Genomic DNA, 14,380 nt, shown 5'->3' with positions numbered 1-14,380 from the left:
GCTATAATATGGTGTGGGGGATGCAGGGCTGGATGCTATAATATGGTGTGGGGGTATATGGAGCTGGATGCTATTGTAAGGCGTGGGGGATGCAGGGCTGGATGCTATAATATGGCGTGGGGGTATACGGGGCTGGATGCCATTATATGGTGTGGGGGATGCAGGGATGGATGCTATTTAACGGCGTAGGGAATACGGGCTGGGTACTATTGTATTGTGTGGAGGATGCAGGGCTGGATGCTATTATATGGTGTGGGGGTATATGGGGCTGGATGCTATTGTAAGGCGTGGGGGATGCAGGGCTGGATACTATAATATGGCGTGGGCGTATACGGGGCTGGATGCTATTGTAAGGCGTGGGGGATGCAGAGATGGATGCTATTGCACGGCATGGGGGATCTAGGAGATGTGACCCAGTAAATTATTATTATAATCTTTTTTAATTATTTTTTTAATTTGGTGCTTTAAAATTTTATTTGGCTCCTACATTTTGCAGGTTGAGAGCCAAGGGCTCCTAGGTAATTTTTTTTTAGTCTGGAACTCTGTTGTCTCTTATGTTTGATATTGTGCTGTTGTGACAATATCCAGCAATGAAAGTCATTCTGCTATTCCGAGCCTTCCCCTATATACCTGTACATAGACATCTGACACTTAAAGGGGTTGTCTCTTGCCGAAACGTTTTTTTTTTTTTTTCAATAGGCCCCCCATTCGGCGCGAGACAAACCCAAGGGATGGGTTAAAAAAAAAAAAAAGTTTATTACTTACCCGAATCCCCGCGCTGCGACGACTTCTTTCTTCCTTTACCAAGATGGCCGCCGGGATCTTCACCCACGATGCACCGCGGGTCTTCTCCCATGGTGCACCGTGGGCTCTGTGCGGTCCATTGCCGATTCCAGCCTCCTGATTGGCTGAAATCGGCACACGTGACGGGGCGGAGCTACGGGGACCAGCTCTCCGGCACGAGCGGCCCCATTCACCAGGGAGAAGACCGGACTGTGCAAGCGCGTCTAAAAACGCCAGAAGACAGCGAATTTAGACGGATCCATGGCGACGGGGACGCTAGCAACGGAACAGGTAAGTGAATAACTTCTGTATGGCTCATAATTAATGCACGATGTACATTACAAAGTGCATTAATATGGCCATACAGAAGTGCTGAACCCCACTTGCTGCCGCGAGACAACCATTTAAGCAACTGAATTTGGTTTTGTTCACACTTTCTGTTCATTACATTTGCTGCATAAAACATAGAAGCTGGACATAAAGCCCAGATGTATGCACTGAAAAAGCATGAATGTATGCCGGAAGGCCACTCCTTTGGTATGTCATATCTAATAAAGCCTATGGATGCGTTTAGTGTATGCGTCAGGAGCATACTCGGTCATTACTCACTAGGTACAGAAAACTATAGGAATGTTTCACTGCTCCCCTCCTCCGGGGTCCAGCGTGAGCCTGGCCTAATTCTTGCATTATTATAGTGGTGTTCCCGGAGTGATACCTATTTGTTGCTTGTACTTCTGGAGTTTCAGTCTTGCTTGTTTAGTGTTTTTGTGTCCCTCAGATACTTGTTCCACAAGGTCCCTCATCTCCTTCTCTTCTTGCAGACGTTTCTCGGCATACACCCGCATCAGCTTCTCTGTCTGCAGAAAAAAACAGCCAGATGACTATATGCAATGTGAATGTGCAAGATTAACAGGATCTAATAGAAAAAAGTCAAAAGAGAAGAAAAAGAATCTAATTAATGCTTTTTTTCAGGACTAAAAAAAAATATATATATAACGGGCAGAAAATGTAATAAAAAAGAAAATTAAGCCATACTCACCTTCCTAAATGGCCTCCAGTCTAGTGCAGAAGCCCTGGCCTCTGCCACTTCAACCTGGAAGAAGTTGGAGTGGTCATGTGCCATTCTTTGCCCACATGACCACTAAGCTAATCCCATTCTGTGATTGGCTAAGCAGTCACATTGCACCATGAATGGCATGTGACTGCTGTAGCTTCTTCTGGGATTGCAGTGGTAGGAACCACTGGACCAGGAGGTCCTTCAGGAAGGTGACTATGGCTTATAGTTCAATTTTATTACATTTCCTCTCCATAACATTTTTCATTAGTCCCGAAAAACCCCTTTAACTTCACAAACATCACAGAGAAAATGCCGTACAGTAAAGATTTGGCCGCATTACTACACAATCTACAGGGCAGGTTCAGACAAAGTTATGCAAATTGATGCATTTTCGGGCCAATTGTGTGATTTGGGAGCGCGATAAATGTCGAAAAACAGTCTAAATTTGGAGGTTTTGTCACGCCCATACAAACAGCTTTTCGGCGTTGTTTTTTGTGTCTGGATGAAGGTTAAGGAGTGATAATGCTTCTAAGATGCTGTTGAAAGCAGTTTCATCAAACCAACAACTTTATTGAACGTTTCAGCAGGTTGGTCTTTTCATCATATCGCAACAGAAACTCAATAGGACGCCACAACCGTGGGTCGAATTTGTGGACGGTGGTCAGCAGAAATAAATGTACATCATAGTGAACTGGAGCACTGAGATGAACGTCAGTAGGCACAGATTGATGCATCTGGTGCCATGCAGTAAGTGTCTCTACCATCCAAAGTTGGCGACATTCTGCGGACAGAATTCAGTGTGCAGACAGATTTAGCGTCTCCAATAGTGACAATCACAGTGACAATCAAAGATTCGTTGATGCACGTTTGCGGTCAAGTTGTTTTTTGCGAAGGCTGCCCCTCACACTTCACCAGCGTCCTGAATGTGTGCAGGGTCTGGAGGTAACGTGGCAATTGGGCTGATTCTTCTGCCATTTTGGAATGCCACTGAGCTATTAATATGGAGTCATGGCTTGTGGTGCCATCACTTCTAGTATGCATCAGGAGCACATTGACAGCAAGATGTTATGTTGATGAGGTGCTGGAACCCGTTGCACTACCATATCTTCTGGGCCGTTTCCAGCAGGATAACGTGTAACCCCGATTGTGAACATTAGCCAGCATGTTTTGCCAGTGCAGCCGGTGTTCAGATGATTCCTTAGCCAGCATGATTCCCAGATCAAGAATCTGTGGAACACATGTGGATGTTGAGTGAACTTTCCCCCACTGTTCTGTAATGAGGATGAACTGTAGACTATGGTCAATACCACATAGTCAGTATTCTGGCACCCACTGAATTGATGCCATATATCACCCAAATGGTGGCCCCAGTACTTACCAATTAGAGATGAGCGAGCGTACTCGGTTCGGGTGTTTTTGCACTTGAGCACCGCTTTTTCCGAGTAACTGACTACTCGGACGAAAAGATTCGGGGGGCGTCGGGGGTGAACGGGGGGTTGCAGAGGGGAGTGGGGGGGGGGGGGGGAAAGAGAGCTCCCCCCTGTTCCCCACTGCTACCCCCCGCTCCACCACGCCGCCCCCCGAATCTTTTCGTCCGAGTAGTCAGTTACTCGGAAAAAGCGGTGCTCGAGTGCAAAAACACCCGAACCGAGTACGCTCGCTCATCTCTATTACCGATCATCCTGTTTATTTGGCCACAGGAGACGTGTAATTGTTAGAAATTAAAAGTGATTGTTCAGAACGTAATTCTCTATTTGTGTGTTCAGTTTCATCTCGTTTTGAGCATTTCTTCATGGCGTGGCGTTTTCTCTGTGAAGCAGTGTATATAGAGATATGGAAAAGTTGTGCACATATTTTTCTGATGTTCAGTACTCCAATGCCTGGATAAAAGGGAATACTAAATTGCATTTAAAGGAAATTCTACTCCTACATAAAGCAAAAAACATGTGCAAAATTCATCTTCATTAAATTCATAATTTAAAAAACAGCCATAAAAACCATAAACAGGCTTACATGTTTAGAAGCAGATATGTTTATCACAAGTTTGTATATCTCCAACTCCTTGTATATAAATAAACAGTAAATCAAAGTTTATGTAAAAACCTTATAAAGCGGTAGGAGAAATAAGAGCATACAAGCCAGAAGTGGGGAGTAGGTTACTTTGTTGTTTATATGCTGTTGTGGCCTGCACACAGCTGAGATTTGTCCGTGTGAAAACACGTGCAGAAAACAAATCGCGGCATGTTCTATTTCTATGCGGATCTCGCAGAAGCCCACACAAAAACGTCACAAGTGACGCGCCGGCTCCGTTCTGCGCATGCGTCGGCTGGGCGGCAGCCGGCACATAGAAGAGCAGGGAGACACAGGAACAGGTGAGCCGCAGTGATCACTGCAGGGGTGCGGGTCAGATCCCGCTGTGAGAATTCTCGCAGAGGGATCTGACCGGCCGTCTGCAGGCGGCCTATCTTTCTTGGACCTCATGCACACGGGTGGATTTGACTTGCGGAACCCGTGTAGGGGCACCCGCGCGGGAGATCCGCAAATCAAGCCGCCCATTGGAAGACATGGGCACCCGCAGGGCAGCTAAAAGCATGCGGGTGTGATTTTTATTTTTTTCCCCCGGTGTTGAAGTTAATGGAAGTCGTCCATTCCGCAGCACACCCGCAGCTGTCACATTTCTATACTTGTGGTGTTTTCCAAGGTGCTGCAGACTGGGGAACTGAAAAATTAGCAAATTATGTCAGTCACAGTAAACTGACAGCTCCTTCTGTAACCTGCTCCCCTATCATGAATGTGCATTCATTCCATTTACACTAAGAGGGTTGTATGACAGTGCTGGGGATGGTGGAGGAGATCAGGATGACAGAGCACAGAAAGATACTATTACAGAGGACTGTAATTCACTCTGGGGGAATTTTCTGCTGTTATCAGCAGTGAGGAGGAACCAGCAGCTATTCAGAGAGAGAAGATAAGATACATGGAGAGATAGCGGTGTAGTATCGACTGGGCGTAGTTATGCGGCACAGCCTTTGAAAGAGGAGAGGGGTGGGGGAGCTGGGCTTGTGTGCATTCATGAGAGAGACCAGCTGATCAGTGCTGGGAAAGACCCCCAAACCAGCAACTTGAATGTAGGAGATCCTGCAAGTCAAGTATGAGGCTTTCCAAATGAATGAGAAGGAAAACTCAATAACCCCCCCCAGGTAAGTGCATCAATTTTTTTCTGCAGGACTTAGTAAGATGTGTATATTCATGCACAAAGGTTTCCATAGCCTTTAATAAAGATTAATTTTTAGCACATATTTTTCTCTGTATATACTATTTAGTAGGAGTTCCATATTGGTTATGCACACAGGCAAGTGTATGTTCGATTATTGATTCCACACGTTTGACGTAGTTTGATGTTGAAAGGAAATAAAAAAATATAATTTTGGGTTAGAGTCTGAAAAGCATAAATCAGCAAAATATTTGTGTCTAGAAGAACTTTTGTAATATATGCTTATAATTCCCTTTTCCTTGCTTGCAGGCTTTCAGAAACTTCCTCACTTACCAAAAAAAAAAATCTAAATTAAAAAGTAAATATTAGTCAGGGAAAAGGGGGATGCTGCAGCAGAATCTCTTCCTCAATGTATGTGATACTCATGCTGTGAGAGGGGAGGGAGGAGGAGGCGACTCATGCTCACTCAGCAAGTATGAAGAGAGAGAAATAACATGTCCAAAAATATGTAAATTAGACAAAACCTTTCTGTTTGTACTACATCTAATATACATCTACATTTTATACTGCTAGTATTCAGACACTTGATACATTATAGAGCCCTTTGGTTCACCGGAGTCTCCCTTTACAAGACGTGTTCCAGCTTATGAATATACATTGGGGCAGATTTTCTACTATTATTACATGGCCAGGTTAACTAATAATATTGGATGTATTCATATAAGCCAAGTTTAAATCTCTATATATTGCAGGTTTGCATGCCATGCATACATAATCATTGCAGTTGGCATTTGTATTGGTAGAAGGCCCGGAGAACCACAATACGTAACATTTTCATTAAAGCTATCACAGACTGAAGGACTGTGAAATATTGTGTACAATTACATAGAACTGAACATCACCAGAGAGTTGATCATTAATATCCCCTGGAATTGCTGAGGCGGTAATTCTAAAGAGTGAGCGCTTCGTGCACCCGGCCTTCTTTAGAAGACTTTTAGCAAAATGATAATTGAAAAACATAATCATGTACTTCAAAAGTCAGAGCATTGTAATGAAGCTGAGAACGAGGAGCCTGCTTGTGAAAAATAGGATGTTCTAGTGAGGGTGCAATGCGGTGGTGCTGAGACCTCTGGGGGGAGGAGGTATATCTGTGTCACCTTATTCTGTCCCGCAGTCTATAGATCAAGGATTTTTTTTTTTGCATTTGCAGAACCAACTATCTAAATCTAATATACACAATATGGGTTTGTACGGAAATACTATGAACTGTGTAGAACAAGAGCCACTGTTGTAGTGTATTTAAGCCACTAGGGGGCCAGATTTCAGGAGAACGGCTGTTAAAGAAGTAGCGTTCTCTATTTGCAAGCTGGCTGATTATGCTGAGAGGGCTCATTAAAAGGAGATGTGAGAGTCTCATTTGTGGCTCCCATTCTGGAAAAGAGACAGACTCCTGGCTGGAAGGGGAAGAGACTATGCAAAAAGGGCCTGTGGGACTCGTACAGTAGTGACCATTGTGCACGACAAGGTAGTGGATGCACCCTGTACAGTTCTAAGGCTTGAGACGTTTTGGGCGCTCGACCCAATTGTTAGAGAGGGACGTTATATTATAGCAAAAGGTCAGACCAGGGTTTATTTTTGCTTTTTATGTAAGGTGAAGTAAGATGCAGTAGAGAAGTGTTTGCTGAGAAGCACAAGGAAGCTGGATTGGAAAATAAACTTTGGTATGGAAGTGAATTGCTTCATGTGCCAACTGTCTTATGCAGGAACATGGAGATCCCATGGAGTGTATTGTAGATACGGGAAAGCTGTCAATCACTGATAGCTCCGCCCATTGGACTGTTCAGCTCAGAATGAGCAGAGATATAAATGAATAAACTACAAGTTTTACTGAATCTTTCCCCATAAAACTATATATCAATCTGCTCGGCTCCTCCTGCTCTATGACATGATGCCTGCAGTTTTGACAGCATGCTCAAGCTGACAGTTTCCCTTTAAAGCCATTTTACATGTCCAATGACCATGGACAGCAGTTTGGTGGAACATGCGTTCAGCGGAATATTGCCCCGTCTAAACAGGGCAGCGATCGGCCGATGAACAGGCAAATGCTCATTCCTCATCTGATAGTATCTTTTGTGCAGACTGTGGTCTCAACAAAGCTGCTGACTGAGAGTTTAGCTAATGAGATGTGCCTATAGTTTGAGAAGTTTGTGAGCAGAACTTAATAAAGTCTTAATAGGAGCTGGAATTTATGATCTCACTTCATCGTCTTGGTTTACGGTCAAGTGACATGAAATAAGGTGTAGTTTTATGTTACTTGTACAGCGACCTATGTCACTGCCTACCATGACTAATCAGCCATGTGTCTGCCTATATACCCCTGAATCTTCCTGTTCGCCTCTTTTATTGTTGCTCTAAGCCCTAATGGATTAAAACCTGAGAGCCGCAGTTTATGATCGCTGTGCGACTATTCACACTTTTTATTTATTTCCCATTGTCACACTTGAAGTGAGGTTGTTTGTCTTAGAAATTAGAATAAGGATTAATGTTATGTGGGCAGAATGGCAGCAGAGTACAGATAATTGAATCCCTTCTGCCTTAAAGCCATGCGTTAGTTCAGATTAATTAGACGCCTGCACGGTGCTGCCAATGTGCTTTATGTCTTTAAGCATTGACATAGTAGCTTCACAAATCTACCCGCTTCTGCGTCTTACCTCCTCTTTCTTAATTAAAGCCTTTTTCTTGTTCTCCTGGATGAGGTTCTGTCGTGCCAGAAGAGCCTCCTCGCGGCTCAGCTTCCCTTCTAGACGTCGGCATTCTATATCGGCTAGTTGCTTTTCTAGGTCCCTTGCGTGCATTTGCCGTTGCCATTCCAGAAACTCGCTAGGGTCCCGGGCCCCATCCACCAGCTTCTCTATTCTAGAGAATACAGATTAGCAGATGTTGTTGACTCTACACAAAACAGAGACAGTTTGGGTGCTTTCACAATGGGTGTAATTTAGGCCTCATATCCAGGGGCGGATCGGATTCCTTGTGCGGAAACCTGCGGAAACTATCTGGGGAAGATCGCGGAAGTAATGTTTTTTCCGCGCGGATGTACATGGATGCACTGCAGATCATCTGCGCGGAAAAAAAATCCACAACCCCACCTCCCAGCCTTTTCCTCACCTCCCTAATTGATTTCAACCTTCAAATCCGCAGTGCATCCACAATTGTATTAGCAGATGCACGGCGGATCGTCCGCACGGAATCTGCACTGCAATGGAGAATGCTGCGATTTGTTTTCCGCACCAAACAGTCCGCAAATCAAATGCTTATATTCAGTTATGGGTACTCTGAATTGTGGATCTTCCGTGTGGGTGACCCATGCAAATTCCGCAAATCAAATCCGCCTGTGGACATTGGGCTTTAAAGGGGTTTTCCAGGACTCAGAACAAGGAAAAATCTGGCGGACGGCCATATGCTTTTCATTGAGCACATGACTGCTCAGCCAATCACAGGCTTCAGCAGCTGTGAGTGGCTGAGTAGTCACATGCACAATGTACAGTAAGACACGTGACGGCCCGCTAGCTCCTTCCGAATGGAGAGCCCCCTCACTAGATGAAGTACCACTTAAGCAGGTGAGTATGGTTTTTAATTTTTATACATTTTTGAGTCACTGAAATTTTTTTAGTTTTAATTCCCAGAAAACCCCTTTAACACCACAAACAAATCAGCCGCAAAATCCACATGTCATTGCATTGCAAAGGGCAAAGTCTGCCTGCTATTCCACATCCACATCAAACTCCGCACGTAAGCCATGTGGATTTGTGATGCATTGGTTTGTGGTGTGTGAAGGCATCCTTTCGGGAAGGTGGCTAAGAACCCTGTGGGCAACCCGAATTTTTCAATTACCTCCTTTGTTGCTCTAGACCACCAGGGACTTTACATTTGACTCTTTCAATACCCTAGACCAGCAGGGACTTTGAAATGAAAAAGACAAGCAGGGTGGGACAGGGGTACTGTGGGCTGATTTGCTTGATGCCTAGCACCCCCTTTTAAAATAAAATCAGCCTTGAGAGAAGGACAGTGCCAAGTTTCTCAGCCGGAAAATGACTATTTGCATCTTAGTTCTTTTAGCACAATATGAAGGGGTTTACACGCTTACCCTTTTGTTCTTTTTTTCTAAAAACAGTATATTTTTTCCTTTACAACATCACATATTTTTCATATTAGTTTATTTATCACCACTCATGTCATTTAGGTTACTGAATGTACTATCTGTTGTGAGGAATATGACGGATGGACATCACGTAAATTAAAACTAGGTATTGCTGAGCGTATATCCGCCTCTGATCCCTCCTCAGGTATATTCAGACGTTCCCTTTCATGTGCGTGTAGATACTGCATGCCACTCAGGGTGAGCCTATACATTGGTATAGGCACTGTACGTAGGCGGTGCATACGCAATGCATTGGGAGGTGTTTTCATACCCAGCCCTGCTCTGAAACAGAGCAGGGAATTTAAAAAGAGGGTCACTGCGCAGACCTGCAGTGTTTTACTGATACGTTCGTGGACACGAGGCCTTCGGCTTAGTTTTTTCCCTGTTTAGCTGTTCGTACATCTGAGCGTTTTTACCTTTTTATGGATATATGCTATAAAGATAATTTTTTAAATTAAAAGCGCTGTAGCTATATACAAAGTTTTTGTTGCACATTGCATTCCAGAGAAACCACCTGGTGTTGTCTTCTCCCATTATTGGAGGTTGGCTGTTTGATATAACGCTTTGGCTCAAGATTTTTGGTGAGCTGTATTTTAAATTTTACTGTTTATATATACCCCATAGGGTTCCCAGTAGTAATAGTCTCCCCCTAAGTGACCCCAATAGTAATAGTGTCACCTGTACTGGCCTCAGTAGTAATAGTGTTACTGGCCCCAGTAATAGTGACCACTATAGTGACCCCAGAGTTAATGCTGCTTGGCTGGAGGTCACTAAGCCAACAAGCATTTAACTCACTTGCTGCTGTCATCAGACTGTAACCCCTGACCGCTCCCCCCTGGTGTCTGCAGTGCATACAGGCCAGCGTCTGTGTGCAGGAACTCTGACGCTGGGGGAAAGGTCAGATGACAACAGTGGTGGCGAAAGCCACTGGAATATGTCTGTAGAGCGAGTGAATTAAATGCTTGTTGGGTTGCTGCCCAGCTGGCTAAGAGGTGGCAATTATACCAGCCAGGCAGCAACCCTGGCACTGCCCCTCTGAGGCAACAGTCTCAGGTCACCTCATGGTAGGGGAACTCCTGCACTTGGGATCTCCAATAATCAGCTGTTTGCCAAGCTGCTGTCAAAGCAGACAGTGCTGGAAGCAGGTAGTGTTGTCAACATTGTAGTGGCCCGAGTTGGTACTACAGGCACAGCTCCCATTGAATTAAATGGGAGATGTGCCTGCAGAATCAACCCTGGGTGCTACAATACAGACAGTGCTATCTCCTTCCAGCTCTTTCCACAAAAACAGATGGCTCATTGTATAGTCAAATGGTGAGGATGCCAAGCAGGGGAACCAAGGATAGGACATAAATAGTAAAAGTCCCAGACAACCCCTTTTAATTAAATGTCCACCTTTTATTAACAAGTTCTTAGGTCCAAAATGTTGTGCTGATTACTTTCTTAATAGATCTTAATGGTGGTCAACGCTTAATACAGAACTATAAATCCTCTATTTATACAGAGTTGAATGATAAACACCAGACTACCCGCAGTCACCACTAGGTGGCGCTTACTACATACTGTTATACATTGAACTCAATAATACCCAAACAGTATAGCGTTAGCTCCTAACCTCTCTCCAGTGGTGGCTTCAGGCAATAAAAGAGTGTTCAATGGTAAATATTCACAACAAGATCAATTATGGACTGGAGTGCTTGAGGCCCACTGTAAGAATTTATTTATAAGCCCCCCACCGTATACCTACATATCCAAAAAAAGTTCATAGACAAGTGATCTGTTACAAGGTTGGCTTCAGATGTGGTTGCCTTTTGCTGGAAACCATGAACTAAGTAATGGCTCAGCCCTATTGGGTCAGAACCAGGGCCTGCTGTATTGTCCCATCCAAATACTTAGGATGAAGGCTATGCATTAGTGTTTGGCATGTGTTCAAGTGATGGATGAATATAACTGGTTCAGGTCCCTATTCCTATCCATACTGGACTGTATATATATATTTTTCTGTTTTCAGACAGCCTTGTCAGAATAAGGTCACAGAGAGCAGAGTCAACAGAGTACTTCAGTGCCAACTTCTGCATTGTGCAGCTCGAAGGATCACATAGTTCAGCATTTAGCTCGCTCGCTCCAGCAGCTGTCATTCTCTAACTGCTACCTTTCTAATGCATCTCTACTCAATGCAGATTTTTAGGCAGTATGCAAGTTTAATTATCTCAAATATATGCTTTTGTCTGCAGAAGTATCTGCCAGATGGTGACAGAAATCAAGTCAGACAGATTCGCTGGCATTTTTGGGGCTGTAAAAAAAATTCATAACCTCGGCGGAAAGTGAGTAATTGCTGGTTCTATGAATCCTACAATATGCGAGTATGTATAATGCCATATATCCAGAAAATATCCACCAGCGATTCCTCTAATATCAATTTGATGCAGTCACAAAGCAGGCAGCAATTACTGAGTCATAAAGGCAGCAGAAGGCCACACTGCTTGTGTCTGGCAACCACTATATGTTTCGTCCGCCCGAGTATCCTATGATATAGTGCTGCACGACATGAAACTCTACCTGCTCAGCTCTTCTTCCACCTGCCGCTGGTAAAGAGCGCGCTCTCTTAGTATGGCTGCCGCGTTCAATCTAACCGGGACGTTATCCACCTGGAAGGAAAAATAAGAAAATAGACAAAGTATTAGCAGAACTGGTCCAAAATGTATTCCAATTGGATACAACTGTATAGAAGGTCTTTGAAAAGCATTACTATAAAGGGGTATTTGTATCATTTAGTGTTATGGCATATTGCTAGGGTGTGGGGGTCTGACTTCTGGGACCCCTGTAGATCCTGAGTAGAGATGAGCGAGTATACTCACTAAGGCCCATTACTCGAGCGGGTAGTGCCTTAGCCGAGTATCTCCCCGCTCGTCACTAAAGATTCGGGGGCCGGCGGGGAGCAGCGAGGAACGGAGGGGAGATCTCTCTCTCCCTCTCTCCCCCCGCTCCTCACCTGTCACCCGCGCTGGCCCCCGAATCTTTAAAGACGAGTGGGGAGATACTCGGCTAAGGCACTACTCGCTCGAGTAATGTGCCTTAGCGAGTATACTCGCTCATCTCTAATCCTGAGATGAAAGGGGCAACGACTCTGGTTTAGCCCCTTTTCTGTCAGATACTCGGACCAGGATGGATGTGGATCTGCCTTGCCACACACTGGTGTGACTTTGACCAAACTGAGCCGGCAGCACTCGGGGTACCTTGGTTTTGATCCTTGACCCCTCCAAGCGGCATACAGTATTTGCTGCATGGATCACAAGCTATTACTTGCACAGATAGTCCCAGTTGTGTGGCTGCTGACGCTGCACAGGGCCAAAGTGCGGTAGCTGATGGTGTGAACAGGAGTGTAATAGGAAGACAGGCTATGGTCAGGGCTGGTGGTAGAGAAACAGTAACAATGTCCAGGGAGATAGATGGTCACGGTAGGCAGTGAGCAACAACAATGTTCAATAAAAAGGCAGAGAAGTAATAATCACCTTCATTTATATAGTGCACGCATATTACATGGCTTGATATTATGGGTTCTGTCCTCACTGGGGTTCACATTTTTTTAATTCACTTACGGGTATGATTATGAAAGGAAACCAAAGTACCCAGCAAAAACCAATGCAAACACACAAACTCAATGTAGATGTCATACTTAGCGGGATTTGAACTCAGGTCTCTAGCACTGCAAGTCAACAGTGCTAACCACTGAGCCTGAGCAGAAATCTGAACCAGAATACACATTAAGTCCGCTATCATACGGCCGAGAAACTCACAAATCTCATGTGAATATGAACCCTATTCTTTTGAATGGAGTCCTATACAAAAATAGTGGCATGTCCTATCTCTTTGCGTTCTTCTGAATAGCTTTCAATGGGACCTTTAATGCATCGTGTGGCTCTCGCATGCCTTGCGAGTGCGATGTGAGTTTTTCCATTAAAATCAATCAGATGCCTAATATTGATATCCTATTCTAAGGAAGAACTATCAATTTTTAAGTTTCAGGTAAGCCGTCAATTGGTGCATACTGCTCCCCCTTGTGGCAGCTACAAGCTGAAAAAGTTTGACCACATAACATATTTACAGCTTTCTTGCTTCTGACATTTCCATCTTTGATGGAGTCATGATACAAAGATGCTATAAGCTCATCCTCCAACTGTCACCACCGACGATCGTCTCCTTTAGTTGCTACGAGTGCGCCCATTACTTCAGCTCTGTCTCCAGTTCATTTTCTATTGTTGAATACTTAGTGCGGAATGTCCTCGTTTGCTCCTGAGAAATGCTGTCACTACACATGAGTCATCCACATTCCCCAACTTTAAAACTACTTCCCACATATCTTTACTTCTGTTCTCCTGAATTATTTCATTCTGGTTTTGTATGTGCACATTCCTTGTAGCATCTTGTTTTGGTCCATGTGCTTGTTGGGCTGTATTTGCCTCTTTTGTATCTTCTAAAAACCTCAATAAAACAGAACCCAGTGACCGTGATGCCTGATGGGTAAGTATACTAGGTCTTTACTATCAGGAGGATTATTCTAAAACATCCCTGGATTTATGGGTGGGGCGCTGATTCATTATACAGGAAGTCACCACCCACGCTTAGCCAAAAGATCCAATCCCAATAAAGAAATGGGAGGTGTACAATACAAAGCTACAACCCATAGATTAGAGAGCAATAGACTCTTACCTTCATCGGAGCATGCTGGACTTTCACTTTATTAAAAGCCATTTTGTTATCTTCTTCTCTCATTATTTCTGACAAAACACGCTGTAAAGACATCAACCAGATAATACAGATCAGTCTTTATATCAATGCACATGTGCCCCAGAAATGATGATCTTACCTGTGTATATATTTTAGAAGGACCTTATTATACACTGAGTACACCTGCAATCTTCAGACATTGTAAATTACAAACCCCATAAACACTACAAATACGATCTAGGAAAATCCCGCTGACCCTATAAGAGTGACGTCAGAGGAAGCAACTAGCTAGCTTCTTCTCTTTCCATAGAAATCAAGCTGGCCATGTACATTAGTGTTAGCCGAACCTTCTAATTTCAGCGGGAATGGTCGACCATCTAATGTAGATAATAGCTTCCCA

The 14,380-nt window shown here is 44.1% G+C and overlaps 1 protein-coding gene across 1 annotated transcript in view; it reads right to left on the bottom strand.

Annotated features, from left to right (window-relative positions):
• Window positions 1-14,380, bottom strand: part of CFAP99 (cilia and flagella associated protein 99) — a 101,214-nt gene that overhangs the window by 21,815 nt on the left and 65,019 nt on the right. The window contains exons 9-12 of the mRNA XM_066573037.1: window positions 13,963-14,043; window positions 11,812-11,900; window positions 7,766-7,970; window positions 1,499-1,640 (exon numbers count right to left, since the gene is read on the bottom strand). Of these exons, the coding sequence (XP_066429134.1) occupies window positions 1,499-1,640; window positions 7,766-7,970; window positions 11,812-11,900; window positions 13,963-14,043 (517 nt within the window). The remainder of the gene's footprint in view (window positions 1-1,498; window positions 1,641-7,765; window positions 7,971-11,811; window positions 11,901-13,962; window positions 14,044-14,380) is intronic.

Source organism: Eleutherodactylus coqui, chromosome 7 (assembly GCF_035609145.1).
Source record: "Eleutherodactylus coqui strain aEleCoq1 chromosome 7, aEleCoq1.hap1, whole genome shotgun sequence".
NCBI classification, from domain to species: Eukaryota; Metazoa; Chordata; class Amphibia; order Anura; family Eleutherodactylidae; genus Eleutherodactylus; species Eleutherodactylus coqui.
This window is presented reverse-complemented; position numbering and strand designations above follow the sequence as displayed.